This window comes from Halichoeres trimaculatus, unplaced genomic scaffold, assembly GCF_033239565.1.
Source record: "Halichoeres trimaculatus isolate MK-OKI-2021-1 unplaced genomic scaffold, fHalTri1.1 fHalTri1_scaffold_3, whole genome shotgun sequence".
Lineage (NCBI taxonomy): Eukaryota > Metazoa > Chordata > Actinopteri > Labriformes > Labridae > Halichoeres > Halichoeres trimaculatus.
The window spans coordinates 39,850,293-39,868,047 of NW_027437181.1; the positions used below are offsets into that span (position 1 = coordinate 39,850,293).

At 40.6% G+C, this 17,755-nt stretch overlaps 1 protein-coding gene across 1 annotated transcript in view; it reads left to right on the forward strand.

Annotated features, from left to right (window-relative positions):
* Positions 1–17,755, forward strand: part of tpcn2 (two pore segment channel 2) — a 36,644-nt gene that overhangs the window by 1,499 nt on the left and 17,390 nt on the right. Inside the window, exons 2-10 of the mRNA XM_074665563.1 lie at positions 7,196–7,251; positions 7,546–7,622; positions 9,491–9,668; positions 9,790–9,906; positions 11,656–11,762; positions 12,868–12,940; positions 16,325–16,424; positions 16,503–16,568; positions 16,692–16,756. Coding sequence (XP_074521664.1) covers positions 7,196–7,251; positions 7,546–7,622; positions 9,491–9,668; positions 9,790–9,906; positions 11,656–11,762; positions 12,868–12,940; positions 16,325–16,424; positions 16,503–16,568; positions 16,692–16,756 — 839 coding nt within the window. The remainder of the gene's footprint in view (positions 1–7,195; positions 7,252–7,545; positions 7,623–9,490; positions 9,669–9,789; positions 9,907–11,655; positions 11,763–12,867; positions 12,941–16,324; positions 16,425–16,502; positions 16,569–16,691; positions 16,757–17,755) is intronic.

A 17,755-nucleotide genomic window follows, 5' to 3' on the forward strand; every position in this document is an offset into this window, starting at 1 on the left:
TGACAGACATATTTCTCAAATATTTCTCTAAATCTGCATAAAAAGTGATATTTTAAAGCTAAATTTGGAGAAAAGTTGTTGTTATTATTATTTTTTTTATTGCAAAGGCCTTACTGGACCTCCTGCTGCAATGGTCTTGTAGCATCCAGAGATGGGCAGCCCCCATGCAGTCATAAAGAGATAGGAATTTATTTAGTGGCTGTAGTTGTTGTATGAATAAATCTCATCTAATAAGTTTCATATTAAAGGGATAATTTTGGCCTTATGCCACCCTAACCCCGCAGGAGCTTTATGACATATTGTGGCTTTTACAATATTCAGCCAATCAGAGACCACACAGGTTGGCTCAACCTAGGTGGTTGTTACAAGGTTGTTGCAATTTCGTTTTACTTCTTGCAATGATCAATAAAGTTCTATTCTATTCTATTCTATTCTATTCATAGGCTCTAAATAAACAAGCATGGTCTTTATCAAGAGCTCTGAACTGCTGTCAAAATGAACGCAGAGGATAAGACTGAAAAAGATATGAATGCTCACCTTTGAAAGAAAAAAATTGACAACCGTGAGCTGTCTCAAGGTCGTGTCATTTAAAATGGACACAGAGTAGGAGAAAGAGGAGAGCAGGAGTGCCTGAGGGACCACCTCTTTGGATTTGATTCAGTCCTCTGTGAGTTGATTTTGCTGGTCAAGGCTGGAGGAGAATAAGCAGGGATGGATCAGGGGGTTGAGGGTGAAAGGATTTGTTTTCACTCTGTGAAACTAGCTAGACGATGCTAGAAACTAGCTTCATTTCCTGTTTGGGCGCTTTAAGGAGTATGCCAGTCATTTTAAGTCACATGAACAAACCAGATTTAAGATGTTTCCATGTTGAGGATTCCCAGTATGACAAATGAGGCTTCTTTTAGAAGCCACAATATAATTAATTGTTTCCATTCAGGTCCAAAAACGTAGAAAATGGGCTTTAAATAAAATGTATGAGCTCTGTAAGAAGCTGCAGACTCCAGCCTGAACCTGAACCTGAACCTGTCACAGACTGAGGAAGGAGTGGAGCTGAAGTGTGTCGATCGTGCGCAATTACGCACGGGCAGACAGGAGTTTTATGATTATTCGTACCACGAGACGAGCATATTGGTCGTGATCTCAAGTTTAAATGAACGTCCTTTGTTATGGAATAGTCACTTTTTCACACACAGTTCACATTTATATGATAATATTATGAGGAGTGAAATAATCATCTTCACAGAAAATCCTGTAATCAGCTTCCTTAAAAAAAAAAATCAGTGCTAAAAGTTTGATCCAGCGTCATCTAAATGTTCTCTGCGGGGATTCATCGTGAACATGGGAGTGTATAAAAAACTGATAACAGACTCTTTATTTTTAATTTTTTTTTTGTATTGTAAACCGATATAGGAAACCAGGCCCGGACTGGCAATCGGCGGGAGAGGCTGGGCTTTTTCCGGTGGCCTGCCTCCTTATTGGCCTGCCTGGAAAGGCCAGCCACGGACCAGCAGGCAGGGCGGGCTGGCCATCAGGAAATTCAGGACTTTTCCTGAACGACCGGTCTATTTCAGACCCTAACCGAGGGGTGGTCGGAGCGTTTTTTTTTTTTTTTTTTATTAATGACGTCAGGGGCGGACTGGTCATCTTGACGTTCTGGTCATCTGACGTTTTTAACATTATATTTAACATTTTGTTTGGAGAAATATTTGATCCTGGACAAAAGAAAACAAGCTAAATGTGAGAAAGGTGAACTAAATTTTCACAAAATGTTGCCTTTTAAACAGTGACTGAAATTAAACATTTAGCGGCCCATAGTGAACTCTTTCTTTGAGTGATTTCTGTAAAATCTGTCCCTCAGTGAGCTTAGACCTCCCCCTTCCATCATCACAGACTGATGAAATCAAAGCTCACCTGTCCCTCAGGTTCTCTGACCCCAGAAGATTAATAGTCAGTTTTCTGCCGTGTTACCTGCTGCATAAACATCAGCAGACTCACCTTCTGACCAAGGAACATGGTATCCATTAGGGGACAATATGTCAGGATGTTTTAATTTTAGGATCAGGGTTTTGATTTGATCAGGACTGTGTTTCATATTCACACTATTATGACCTCAAACAACATTTTTAGACCAAAATATTTCTGATTCTGTGGTCTTAACTGTTTCTCTGCTCCATGTCCTGACTTTAATCTGGTTTCATGTCCTCTGATGTGTTTTTGAACTCTCAAGTTTTCTCATCTTCATGAATCTGTTCATTTAAAGACGTCAGCTGAAGAGATGTTGAGTTTCTGCAGAATGTACAGAGCTTTAGCTTTAAATAAGCAGTTTATGCTCAGTCCAGGTTAAGTTCAGAGAGACCTTGCAGATAGACTTTGGTTTGTGACTATGACAGAAAATGTAAATGTACACATCATACAGAGCATGATTCATTTCAGGGACATCATTAATACTCTGCAAGATGAAAACTGGGGGTGGTTGTGGACCTTAGACCTTGACTGGTCACCAGACCTGCACTCATCAGATTTTTAGAAATGTAAAACTTGACATCTGGAAGTGAAAGTTAAGATTTACACCTTATTGGATTATGGTTGTGACAGAACTTTGATCTGGTTCTGAAACTCAACTCATTTCTGAAAATGAAAGAAACAAAGGGTACTCTGGGGATACTCTGCAGGTAACACAGAGGTGAATAGGGAACCCTATTCAAAATTATTTTTTTTTAAAAACACACATTCATATTAAAACTATTTAATCTACCATTCATGTAAGACTTTTGACTTGATTTTAATTTTCTCCTGATGCAGCATGTGAGCAGCAGGTTGCACTCGTTGAACCACTTTGTCAGCAACGATTTCTCAGAGCTGTCTGCACGAGTAGCAGCCGTTATAAGCCTTGCCCTGCCAGTGGCACCCACAATCACCTCAACTCTGACACATGCTGCTTTGACGCATCCAGTCAGCAACACCAAGAGTGTGTGAGTGAGTGTGTCCTGATCTTAGTCATCATATCTGTGTCTGCCACTGTGGGGAGAAAAAAATAACAGTTACACAGGAACCACTCTACAGATGAGAACAAACAACGCACTCCCTGCCTGCACCCACAGTCCTGTTAAGATAACAAAATAATTTGAAAAAAAACCTAGTTAGGGCAGCTTGTAGTTTGGTGTTCATGTGCAGTTTAAGGCTCAGTGATCGGTTGCACCTGCCATGGATAATTTGTAGGCCAAGTTGGGGTGTTGAGTCCACACCAGTTTAACATGAGGCTCCTTTCAAACATTGTAAAACCACCTTTTCATGCAAACTCCTTATTTAAAGTTAACCTGTAAAGAGAAATGAGGTTCAGCGCCTCGACCCCATTCACAAATACATTTTGCATAAATAACTTATGAGCCTTGGATAATGTGAGTGGTCTGACTGAACTGATACTGTGTCCCTAACAACACTGCAAAAACTGAAATCTTATCAAGTGTTTTTGTCTTCTTTTCAGTAGAAAATTCCTTTTTAGACTCAATATGAGCCAAATTCACATGACCAATCCAGAAAAATGTCTTGTTTAAAGTTATTTAAGGACAAAAATGAGGTCTGAATTGCTCGTAACCAGTAAAAAAATCTGCCAATGGAACAAGAGAAAAGTTACTTGTATTAAGACATTGTTGTAGTCTCAAGGAAATTTTCAAGCAATTTTTTCTTGTTCCATTGGCAGATTTTTTTACTGGTTACAAGCGATTCAAACCTCATTTTTGTGCTCTAATAACTTTAATCAAGACATTTTTCTGGATTGATAAGTTGAAAGTGGCTCATATCGAGTATAATAAGACAATTTTTACCTAAAAAAAGACAAAACACTTGATAAGATTTCAGTTTTTTGCAGTGAAGCAGACATTCAACATAAATTATTTCCTAAATTATTCATACAGTTTGGCCAATCCATTTAACTCTTATCTTCTTTGAGGTGTTTGTCAAAGTAAAACTAAAACAGCTGATCAAAACTAACTCCTGTTAACTGACAGACAGCATCATGAGGGTAGTATCTGAAATAAATCCCACCTGTAGGCACTTGGCAGCAGCAGCACGGACACAGAATGTTATTAATCAGCAGAAACATTGTGTAATTTTTTCTCACATTGGGTCATAGATTTCATTCAAAGTATTTCTATATGTGTAATAGCTGTTGTGTGTATAGTGGTTATAGTCTGACAGGCAGCCTCAGTGTAGCCGTTCCCTGTTCAGTCTGGTCTGAGCTGGGTTGAGTTTGGGTTTCCAGAATGATGACCAGTGAGTCAGTGGGACGACATGTCTTAGTCTGTTTTTACAGACATGATCGTCATCTTGTTCAGTAGGGGATTAAATGTTCCTGTGTTTTTCTCAACAACAGTTCCATGAAATATTACAAATACACATACAGTCAGAGTTTTCAGTTAAACTTGTTTTTAATGTTTTAATTTAAATTACAGGTGCAAAATGTAAGATCCAGGCTGTAATAAATACAAATTTAAAACCAAATAACAAGCAGCAGCTGTGTCACTTCCATCTCAACCTTCATATTTATTTTCATTATGAACAGATTATTTACCTCTGAGATTGTTACAGCTCTGTCCTTTTTCAGTGTTAAGACACACACTGAACCTCACTGTACCAGACGGCCCAGTCTGTAGTGTGTGTGTGTGTGTGTGTGTGTGTGTGTGTGTGTGTGTGTGTGTGTGTGTGTGTGTGTGTGTGTGTGTGTGTGTGTGTGTGTGTGTGTGTGTGTGTGTGTGTGTGTGTGTGTGAGTTTAAATTACTGGCTACTTAGTTACCTTGAACAGTACTTTGTAAGTGTATATAGGTGTGATATAGGTGTGTATGTGTGTGTGTGTGTGTGTGTGTGTGTGTGTGTGTGTGTGTGTGTGTGTGTGTGTGTGTGTGTGTGTGTGTGTGTGTGTGTGTGTGTGTGTAAGAGAGAAAGAGAGGACTGTTGCCCACATGTAGCATAAAGGGTTGGTGCAGGTTGAGCTCTTAACCCTTAACTGTCCCTGTTGGCTGTGGTGTGTGATGGTGTGTGATGGCCACTAACCAAAGAAGCCTTTAATATCAGTGTGTGGGGGTGTGTGTGCGGTGTGGACATGGTAAACGACAAGAACAAGAACAGTTGTTCCTCTTTTTTGTGAATATTAGATTGATTTGTCATCAATCAATCTTCATGTAAAACCAAATCAAAAAAATGTTATGTCATTGGTCTAGACCTGGGGTCAGTCCCCTCCCTGTCACCAAACTAACACGTTTTGTCCATATAAGGCTGGCTGACATGGCTGACAGGTGGCCACCCTGTCTTCAAAGAGCCTAGAGGCTTTCCTCTTAACCTAATCCTAACTGGAACAAAGCGAAGTTTAGGTCAACATTGTCAAGACGGCCCTGGTTGATGATGGGCTTCTTTTCACAGAGACAATAGCTGTGTCACAATTCAGGGGCAGGCTGCAGCCTTCAGAGGACCTTGCCTGCAGTCTACATAGACCGCAAAGGCCAAACTGAATTGAGACTGTCTGGTCTACAGAGCATTTCCTGTTTGTCACTCTCGACGTCACGCAGCGTCGCCCTCACCTGTTAAGCTTACAGTATTAACATCAAATAAATGCTGCATGACAACTTTTTCAAACACAAGTAAGTCTTACCTTTTAAACAGGATGGTTTGTCGGGCAACTACTACTTTACCATTTTACCTTTTCATTTATTCTTTATTTTTATAGATAGAGTATAGAACCACAGTATACATTCAAAGACAGACATCTGCTGAGACCATGTTGGAGACAGAGAGAGGGATGGGGAAAGATGCAGAGAAAGAGCAGTGATGATGTTGGTGTCTGGTCAACAGCAGCAGGCCACTTGCAGCAATAATCAAGAGGAACTTAGAGGAGCTCAGGGACCCCCAGAGAGATCCATGTAGTAACTTTAATGGTACATTAAGATTAAAAGTTAGACAGGTAGAGGAAAGTGGGAAACAGGGGCTCAGTGTGTTAGTCTGAGTCCATAGCAGCATAACTTAAAGCTGGTCCAGACCTGATCCAGCTCTTAATCAAAAAGGAAAGTGATGTAGAGGGATAACACAGCACGATAAGCTCTTTAAGAAAGGATGGTCTGATGTCATTAAGAGCTTGTGGGTCAGAAGAAGGATGTGAAGTTCTCTTCTGTGATCTGCTGCACAGACAGACTGTCTGTGCTCCCCTGCACAGACTGGCCTTCACTCATCTGCATGGACCAGTGGTCTGTGCTCCACATGGCATGGAGGGGCTATCTGTGCTCCACAGGGCATGGGCCCATGAACTCTATGATTTTTACAGTGCGTTCAGTGTTTATGCAAATAAATTAGATCCGTTGATGGGTTACGGTTCAGACAGACAAGACAGCAGCTCATTTTCATGGATCATAAACAGCTGGTCTGCGCCATTTAGAGCACAGACAGTCTGTACCCTCTGAGCAGCATCTCAAAGAACAGCAGTGGCTTATATCCACCTTGTCCCCTCCTCGCTCACCGTTACAAAACACCATCACAACAAAAGTTACGATCTGAACTTACATTTTATAGTTAACCTAACAAAATGATTTTGTGTTTACTACACTCAAGGTTACTGCCATGACATGTTTTCTAAACACAGTTCTTTTTAGCTTAAACAACTTGAAATTAATTATCTACTTATTTGGAAATTTTGAGGCTATTGATTTCCAAAGTTTTTTCAAGTAAACTCAACAAATTACATTTTAAACTCTGCTTCAACCCAATTTTTTGTCCTTTAACTACTGTAACAAATCTGTTTCAGTTTCTGCTCACAATGAATAGAATCCTCTGTAAGTGCAGGTCTGGGTTTGACTGTTTTCCTGGGTTTATTTGGTTTGAGTTATCTTGACTTGCCTGTCTGCTTCACCTGTATAACAGCTGATTTTTTCTCTTGTTTTGCCTCTAGAAAAAACAAACTTTCATCCTCACTCCTAACCTAACCAGTTCTGCAGACAACAAAGTGTCTGAGCTGGTTCCTGAGCTGGTTTCTGAGCTGGTTCACATCTGTTTCACTCAGTGTGCTGTGTGTTGGGCTGTAGTTTTTTGGATTTTAGTTGTTGGCTGGTTCAGGACAGTCAGGTCACAGCAGTCAGAGTGCCTGGGGGAAAGTTGTCACTAAATTCTGTGATCAAATGGTCCTCCAGCTCACACTCATCCTCTCACCCACAGGTGATGAAGACCTCTACATACAGCAGGCTGTTGTGTTTATTGAGGACGCCATACAGGTAAGAACAATGACTTTCGTTCCCTCTCTCCTGATTATGTTCCTCAATCTGGATTTTGATTTCTAAAAAGTCTATCATAAACTGAGTAAGTAAAATAGACCTGACGTGTTTGCTATATCTGATTGCTTCTCACTTAGTGTCTGAGGGTAACCTCTGTCCTCTGCTTTGCTTGGTTTACTCATTTATTTCCCTTTTCCCTCCATACTCTTTTCTTTCCTCTCTTTCGTGTCTTTTGTTAAGTAATTTTATTCTGTAAAGTCTTGTATAAATATGGCTTTTTTTGCTTGCCTGCAGTACCGCTCCATTAACCACCGGGTAGATGCCAGCTCTCTGCGCCTGTACCGATGGTACTACTCAAGACTCTGGCAGTGGTAAATTCACACCACATCCAAACATTCTTCCATACACAGGACTTTGTGTAACATAGGGTGTGTGTGTGTGTGTGTGTGTGTGTGTGTGTGTGTGTGTGTGTGTGTGTGTGTGTGTGTGTGTGTGTGTACAGGTGTGTGTGTACACAGGTGTGTGTGTACACAGGTGTGTGTTAAAAAGTTATTTCCTGAAAAATGTAATTAATTTCAGCACTTCTGTTCAAAAAGTGGAAGTCATACATTATATCGATTTGGTACAGCGAGGGAAACAATTCAGCATCTATTTCTGTTAATTGAGATGATTATGGCTTACAGTTCATGAAATCACAAAATTCAGGATCTTATAAATTTAAAAGATTTCATAAGACCAATAAGGGATTTTTTTTATACAGAAATAGTGGATAATGGTAAAAAGTTTGCACATATACATGCACTCGGTACTTAATCAGACTCTATTTGCATGAATTTCTGTAAGTGGTTTGTCATGCAAAGAGATCCTGTGGCTCTGTTGAGGTGTTATGAAGCTCAGGTTGCTTTGGCAGAAGTCTTCAGCTCATCTGTGTTACTGGGTCTGGTACCTCTTATCTCGGTGTTTCCCAATCCTGGTCCTGGGGACCCCCAGCCCTGCATGTTTTTTATGTTCCCGACTCCAACACACCTGATTCAAATGATCAGCTCGTTATCAAGCTCTGCTTGAACCTGATAACGAGCCATTCATTTGAATCAGGTGTGCTGGAGGTAACATCTAAAACATGCAGGGCAGGGGGTCCACAGGACCAGGATTGGGAAACACTGTCTTATCTTATACGGAACTAAACCAAATCCAAAAGTTTTGTAAATTTTAGAGGAAAAAACCCAGTTAAAACCAAAAATATAACCTGAAAAAACAAACACTTAACTGAAACAATGAAAATACACATAGGCAATTATTTCTGGATCCAAAAATAGTTTGGATTCAGCTCTTTAATATATATAAATATATATATTTATATATATATATATATATATATATATATATATATATATATATATATATATATATATATATATATATATATATATATATATATATATATATATTTATATATATATATATATATATATATATATATATATTTTTTTTTTTTTTTTTTTTGCTAGGGGTGCAGTTTTCCGAATGGGAGTGTATGCAGTCTTCACTTTGGCCTTGGCGTTGTGTGTCCAGGAATAGTTAGAGGAGATATGGGTGCCCAGAAGCTTGAAGGTGGAGACACTTTCCACCCATTCTTTATTTAAGAGGATGGGCGTGTTGTCCTGTCTGCTCTTCCTGAAGTCCATAATGAGTTCTTTTGTCTTGTGGACATTCCATGTCAGGTTGTTGTCTGAGCACCAGAGTGACAGTTTCTCCACCTCAGCCCGGTACACTGTCTTGTCCTTATCATGGATGAGTCCAACCACGGTGGTGTTGTCAGCATATTTTGTAATGCGGTTGGTTGGGTGGAATCGGAGAGCAGTGGTGGGTATACAGGGCGTACAGTAGTGGGCTCAGATCGCTCTGTAGGCATGCTTAATGTTAGAATATTTGAATAAATGTGATCGAGTGTGTTATTTCCCCTAGTTGCACATGCAATGTGCTGGTGGAATTTAGGGAGAACAGATGCTGTCTGAACAAGCCTCAGAGACCGAAAATTGCTACCACTGTTGATCAGTGGTGTGTTAATGGATATGGATGATTTTGCTAAAAACTGACAGTTCCCTACCTTAGAATTATCTGCTATCAGTGTGTGAATGTGGTGTGGATGGGTGAAAAGGATCAGAAGTGCTCTAAATATTTAGAAGGACTAAAAGCGCCATATCAGAACGTACCCATTTAACACCTCTACATCTTTCAGGGGTTTAGGCCTGACCATTGCAGTGGTGTTGCTACTAGCATTTGTGGAGCGCCCATCTTCGCTAGCCATCTCTTCTGACCCTCGGTATCGCTCCCAGCCCTGGGAGCCTCCCTGTGGCCTCACAGAGAGTGTCGAGATGGCCTGCCTTATCATCTTTGCTCTTGATCTTGCTGTAAAGGTAAACACAGCCATGGCAACATTAAATGTAAATGATATTTTCATAAAATCTCAGATATAAAAGTGAATTTTCTGTTTTTGTAAAACAAACTTCTGCTTCACTCCCTCTGTTTTGCACTAAGAGCTACCTGATTGGTTGGGAGGAGTTCAGGAAGAGCAAATGGCTGATTGGTTACACAGTGGTAATAACAGTCTCCATCATTGACTGGGTGCTCTCTGTCAGCATGGTGTGTGACGAGGTGAGGCTGTGGTCTTACTCAATCCTCGATCCTTCGATATGTCTGTCTGACACTTTAAAAATGTCATTGTACGTGTTACAATGACAATTAAGTACTATTCTTTATATTGTTAAGTCCATGTGCTTAATGATTCCCTTGTTGATTCCTTACACTTTGCCGGAGCTGCCTGACCTTACATCAACCAGTCTGCCACAGCTATCTTAGGTTAGCAGATTGGTATCATTTTCCCAAGAGAGCTCTGATTCAGAATAGTCCATTACTCTCTCACAAGAGATTCATATTCAAAACATTCATCCTCAGGTATAAATCTCCTTATTTACCAAGAACGATTTAAACAAAATAGCGCTAGCTTGATGCTTACACCTATTTACAACATAAATTGCACTTATATGCTAGCAGTTAGCATACATTGGTATAACTCAGGCTTCAAAAAGAGTGTCAACTTTCATCACAGAAATATTCCATCGTTACTCTTTGCAACACATACTGAGTCAAAATACTGCAGGTACATAAAAGAAAAGTTACATACAGGCTGATGGCTGGCTTAGTAACCGTGGCAAGGTTCCATATAACTTCAACAACTGCTATAACCATTTAAAAACATTATATAACACATATCAAATTATTACATCAGCTTCCAGTGATGTGCAGTTTTGACTTTTTTTTATGTACGTCTAGACATATCCAGATCCAATGACCAATTTCATAGTCAATTATAAACTCAATAAATGTTGTTGACACCTGTAGCTACTTTTTTTTACAGGGAAAATTCACAGGAGGACTTGATAAGAGAATTGATAAATAATCATATCATTAAGCAGAATCGATAAGAACATTGTTATTAATAAAATCTTATCAATACCCTTCCCTGTTAGTGGGGTGTGGTGTGAGCGTTCTGTGTGATGCAACAAGAAACAGACTCAGACCACTGAACATCTCCTGTCCTCATGGTCCAAGAAAACAGTTTTAGCACAGGCTCAGCTGCTTCGACAGCAGATTTGAAAATACTCCATCAGCTGAGCGAATTTTAGGAGGACAATCTCCACTACCAGATCCTGCACCCTGTTCTGGATGAAGTTTATCTGGTGGCGTTCGCTGTACCAAAACACAGTCTAAGCATAGTATTTTTGCCTTTATTAGATGCCTTTATCAGACTTATTTATAAAGCCTTTAACTGTAAAATTACAGATAGTGAATCTAATTTACTGTAACTGACTGTAAAAAAATAAATACAGGAAGTTATTATGATTGAATTTACTGCCTATTGGTGTATAAATGTAAACATATGACAGAAAGCCCAGCTGGAACATATGCACATGTTCCTGAATGGTGGTGCCATATTTGCATAATGTCACAAATTTCCCAGGATCCTCAGATGTAAACTTTAAATTGCTGTAATTAGGACTATTTGACTGTCGAGACCAAAGGTAGATTTACATCAAAGTCTTAAAGTGCAGCTGAAGTGAACAAGAAATCAGAGAGTAGAGGGTAGGGAAGACAGGCAGCAAAGCAGAAGCCAGAAAGTCTTCAGATGATCCTCACTGTAAACGGAAATGGACCTGAGCATGACGAGTATCATTAAAAGCATGTAAACATAGATTTGCTAGAGGAGAACAGTAATGATCATTTACAGCCTTGCTGGACTGAGTTTAAGATAAGTCTCTGTTTGGAAAGTTCAGTGGATTTAAATAAATCTCTTTGGCTCTTCGTAGTTATAAAATGTTAGCTTGTATTTCTTTTGTTTTGTAGAAACTGAGAGTACGGCGACTGCTGCGTCCGTTCTTCCTGCTACAGAACTCGTCCCTGATGAAAAAGACGCTGAAGTGCATCAAGAGGACTCTACCGGAGATCGCTAGGTGAATGAATTAACATTACATTTGGTATTATAGAATTAGTTTAAGTAAGGTAATAAGGAGAGTTTTTTAAAAAAAATGAATGAAATAAAAGTTTAGATATCAAAACAAGTAAAACCACTCCACTTCTTACAGGTGAGGGACTGCAAATGGAACCACTGTACATATTTTAAACTAACCCCATTTAGTAATGTAGGATTGTGTTTAACTGTCTCCAAGTGAAAGTAAATCCGTATCCTCCCTCTGCAGCATTCCTTATGGATTCATTTGATGCTTTTAAGTCCAGTCAGGAAAAGGAACAGGCTGTAATAAACGATCAAAGATCAGACAATTCAAATCTGTGTTTTCTCGCTTGTTTTATAACACCTAAAGAAACACATTACTTACTCATGCGATAGAAGAAAGTAAAAGGCCCTTCCGTGAATATGTGGCTTTATGCTCTTAAAAGAGCACCTTCTATCTTTGCTGCTGAGACACCAACAGTAGATCCCACAGTAAACGTTAGAAAAAAAAAGAGTCAATGATGAACAAGAGAAGAGAAAGGTTAGAGGTTTCTGGACAACGCCAGAGGTTAGGAGAAGTTTTTCTATTTTAACGTTCTTATTTATCTTCATAGTTTTGGAAAACAGATATATGTAAACATGGATTTGATTTTATCTTTCTTCATTTCTTAGACTTCCTGATCTACATGTGATAGCTCTGACCAACACCTCTGTTTACATCACTCACTGATCTTCGTGTTGTTTATTTTTGTGTGTGCACAATTTTAATTTCCAAAAGTCATAAATGAGATGTGAACATATCAGAACTGCTATTTAGAAATATAAATAAAAAAAACATTGTTTCATTTATTAGATGTGTCTTTGACAGGCAGTCATCAGAAAACATCCAGCAGTTTTTAAAAACTTTCATCTCCTCTGTGAAAATGCTGCTACAATGACTGCTCTTTTGTGCAGCGAGTGTCTGAGAAAAACAACTAGACTAAGGTTTGGATGACCTAACAAGTTCTTTTATTTGTGTGTGTGTGTGTGTGTGTGTGTGTGTGTGTGTGTGTGTGTGTGTGTGTGTGTGTGTGTGTGTGTGTGTGTATGTGTCTGTCTGTCTGCAGTGTCATCCTGCTGCTGGCTCTCCACCTCTGCCTCTTCACGATGATCGGCATGCTGCTGTTTGCTAAAACTGAGGTGAGTTCAGGCCGTCACGCCTTTGATAAATACGTGCTGCTGTTCTGCTGACACAGAGCTGAGCGTGTGTGCATGTGTATGTGTTTCCTTTGTCTGTCAACATGGACTAGACTGTAATAGCGACTGGGTAGTGAGGCATCAGGCCTGTAATGAAAAGGAGACACAGGATTTTTAAGTGATCTTTGAAAACGTCTCACTTCTGTATCTTTGTCTGTTCAGAATCCACAATTTAAAGTGAGATGGGCGCCAAAAATGATTATTTTTAAGTGCTGTTTCTCTGTATCTGTGGACAATCCAACCAACCCATTTTCGGTTTGTAGACCAAAAGTCACTTTGATGATATTACACTGGATGACGAAGTTTAGCAGTGAGAAGAGAGATCTGTGTTTTTCTCTGCTGAAAATGATTTCTGTGATTAATTATGTAGTGATGGTGGACACTGGAGCCTAACTGTCAGACAGAAAAAAGACAAAAGAGCAGAAGAAAGAGAAACTGGAGACAAAGGCTAGAGGCTAAAACACGAGCCAAAGGCTAACACAGAGGCTAAACAGTCAGCAGTTATTCTGCAGTGGTCTGTTCAAACTTGAGAGTCTATTATTGAAATGAAGAGTGAGGTTACGTTAGCTCTGCTATATGAGGTTAGAGTCAATAGAAGAGCACCCTACTCTACCTTACCCCAGATCTGACATGTTTTATACCTATAGCGGATGTTACAAGTGATGTGGTGTGGTATACACCTGCCCAGGTAAAAAGATGATTTAACACCTAAGGGCTCTAAATTTCGTAGACCAGGCGCAAGCGCAGGCGCACCTGCCCTGCACCGGCCTTCGCCGCACAGACAGGGCGTGACCGGCGCACTTTGCAAGTTTCCTGCAGTGCCAAGAGAGGTGCAGAGGAGCACGTCCAGGCCTCCCTCCACGCAAATGGCAGAGAGGGAGGAGAAAAGCTGTAAGTGGGTTTAACACAGCCGAGCGCTGTTTTCACCAATCAAATGAGCGCCTCTCCTCGCCTTTATATGCCCTGCGGCCAAGGCGCAGCGTCTGATTGGTCTGAGTGATCCCCAGCACTGCGGAAACAGTGTGCTGGAAAGACCAGGTAGCGGAGACGGTCAGAGCCGCTGTCCCTGCAGCAGGAGAATGGACAGCGGGGCGCATCAGAGGACACGAAGTGCGTCACCGTGTGGACCAGCTCCCGGGACAGATGTAATCTGTTCCTTTGTCATTAATAGGAGTACAAAATGAAGAGACACAGCTGGCTTATCCATTCAGAATACTTTTGATCCACCTGCACTCCTGGTTTGTCATCGCCAAATAGCAGAACCTTTGGTGATATACTGTATACTCTCTTAGTGTCTCCACCTCATCCTCCTTACAATAATGTACTCCATCTTTTTAGATCATGTTAAAAATAAAGATTAAAACAGAGAAATATGGGAAATCACGGGTAAATCCTGAGTGACACACATTTATTTTGTCTCTTTTTTCTTCGTCTTTTCTCTCCCTCTTTTCTTTGAATTAAATGAAATGAGAGAAGCCAGATATATACTCAGTATCAGATGTTAAGGCTGTTTATTGTTTAATTGTAAGATATGCATCAAACTTCCAGCTGCCGTCAGGTTAACTTTCCATTTTGAATCTGCTGACACCTCCCCCTGGTGCGCTGCCAACTCCCCCTGGCGCGCAGTCACACCCATCTCTGCGCAGATGGTCTACCAAATGGACAAATTGGCAGCACACAGCAGTGCGCCGACCCCTGCGCTGGGCCACGAAATTAGAGCCCCTAAGACTCTGTGGCTCTGTGACTTTAAACATTCTAGTTTTACCAGCCCATCTCCAATGGTGGCTGTGTAAAAAATGCTGAACCCAACCAGTGATTGATTGTTTGAGTGAGGATGTTTTAAGAGGCAGACCTTGAACCTAACAGTCAGTGAACCAGAGAGAGAGGGGGGAAGGGACTGTTTTAAGATGGAGACTCAGGGAGGCTAAAAGCCAAGAAAAGCCGCAGCAATGACAGGAACAAGTGTAAAGTGTGACCCTGTTAACTGGTGACTGTCAGCCAGCTATCGCTGACACGTTCAGCTGATAGTCACCACTCACAGTCACTCTTGGCTCCAAAACACAGGTAGCTCTGTGAAGTAACATGGGACAGTATTATTTCTGAAAGCTGACCACAGAACAGGACACTTTTATGCTGCTTACAGTTTGAATTTAATGTTTAAAGAACAATAAATTGTCTGACTTAATGGAGGTTAACATGGCTCTTGTTGCCAAAATGTGCATTCATATTTTTGATGATGTTGACTGTAAATTGGTCTCTATGATGCATCTTTATTTTTGAGGTTTAAAAGATAAATTTATTGTCATCAACAACTTTACTTTAAAAGGGGTAAAACAATTACCTCACCGACTGACTCCTTTAGCTTGAAAGAGCAAAGGCTCCCTAAAATATATTATTATTGATAATAATAATAATGATAATAATAAACCCAACTTCAGATTCTGGAGAGTCATCCCAGTGCCTTTTAAGGGGCCAGTCTAACAGACATCTTTTGCTCATACCATCACTGACATGAACTCACACCTGATATTCTGTTGAAAATGATTTAAGGTGAGGTGAAGTATTTCGGGCCACAGAAAGTGATATTTTCAAGATACAGAGGTCATCAACGGCTCAGATTACAACTTATGAATCTTAAAGTTGTTTAAATACCAATGTGGCAGTGGCAATAGTAACCAGATGCTCAAAGGTGACTGTTGTTGATTTTTGGGGAGTTTCGTGGATGATCATTTTAAATCAAAAATCAGCAAACACAAGAATTGTATTTTGCTGTTCACCCCTCTGTTTCAAGATACTCTATGCCAAATTTCATACTTTTATGGTCTGAGCTGCAGGTGTAAGGGCCAAGCTATACAATATAATGAAAATAGTAGGTAAAACACTTACACTGACAGGCGGTGGAAAGCTCAGAGAATCCTGGCAGACATCCTCTGTCCTGTCAGTTTGAGCCTCTGAAGCCTGGGATCAAGTAGCCCTGAGTTGAGAGCGCTTATATTCATTTTGAGATGGCCCAAGGTTCAGGCTCACAAGAATCACTAGTGGGAAATGTGGCATCCTGTGGGCTGGACCTGGCTCCCAGGGTTTTATGTAAAACACTGAACTGAGGAAATGCAAACTATAAGTTGTAATTCACATCTTCTTCTTAGATTGATTGATTCCTGGCATGAATTTGTCCAGGATTAAACGTTCTGACCACACAGTGCATGTGTCTCTTACACAGAGTGGGCTCCTGTCATCTTCTGTTTCCTGTTTTCCCACCTCATTCATATCAGACTGTGAAGTTTGTTCTCTGAGGCCTGTGTGCTCTCCATCTGTGTTTCTGCTCAGGATCCAAAGAGGAACGGAGAGTGGGAGTTACATTTTAGAGATCTGCCTTCGTCACTCACCTCCCTGTTAGTGCTGCTCACCACAGCCAACAACCCTGATGGTACTCGATCAGTCATATAGTGAAGTGTTTGACATCTGTTTATTCTTCTGTCTGATTGTCTTCGCTCCGTTTCCACAGTCATGATCCCCGCCTACTCGCTCAACAGACTCTACTCCATCTTCTTCGTCACCTTCAGCGTCATAGGTGAGCATGATTATTGTGGGGCTTTCCCTTCTTCAGGTACAAACAGAGAATCCTTTTGATCCTGTAAAAACACGAGTACATGTTCATAAAATGCATGAATTTACACTTTTTTTATCTGGACAGGAACCTACTGTCTGATGAACTTACTGACAGCTATCATCTACAACCAGTTCAGAGGATATTTACTGGTAAGTCACATGCTGTGAAACATTAGGCTGAGTAGCATGACATTTTGGATGATGACTAATATCACAGTACTTTTCTCTCAAGGAGTAGGTATGTACTTTTTCAGTCTTAATTCTATCCCTTTGGTATCCCACATGGTGACTTCAACTGATTTGGTTGTTTGGTATGTTTCTCTCTCGAGTGTTTAAGAAAGCTCTTATTTCAGCCTCTGTCTGAAACACTTTGTTTAGCTGCTCTCTTTAACGCTCCTCACTCCACAAGCCCCCCTTCTCTCTGATTGGCCGGCCCCCAGTAGCCTGTGGGGGGCAGAGCTATGGACAGACTTTGGTGTTTGGTGTCCACCCCATCAACGTGTCATTAACCAGTTATTACAGCCTTTTATAGAATAAACTATTAAGAGCAGTTCATGGACAAATTCAGGGATTTCTACAACATCCTCTTTAAAGAGGGGGTATTAGATCTAAAGTACCAACACTGGATTTTCAGACGAAACGTGTGGAGATTTTCAAGCCTCTACATATTCAGCTGTCAGCTGTAAAAATCCTCCTATCTGTCTGCAGACTGACCAAAATGCTCTGATCTAAAACACCAGACTTGTTGAAATGATGTGGTTATCACATGAGGATCTCCTAACTGTTAGAGTCAATACCTCCTACCTCCTACCCTCCACTGAACCCCAAAATGCTCACACTTATGCTCAGTGGTGTGTGTGGATGGTATGGGTGGTCTGATAAAACTGATGGTTTTTTCAGTCCTTCTTCGGACTCCCTCTGCCATCAGTGTGTGGATGTGGTGTGACTGGGTGAATGAGGCAAGCAGTGCAAAGCACTTCAAGTGGTCAGGAAAGACTAGAAGCACTAAATAAGTACTGATCCATTTACCGTTATGTTGGACGAGCAGGCCTCAAACATAATGGTGTGCTCATAGCTCTGCTTCTGACAGGCCTCCAGAAAGATGGCCAATCAGAGTAAGGGGGTTTGTGGAGTAGGGAGCCTTAAAAG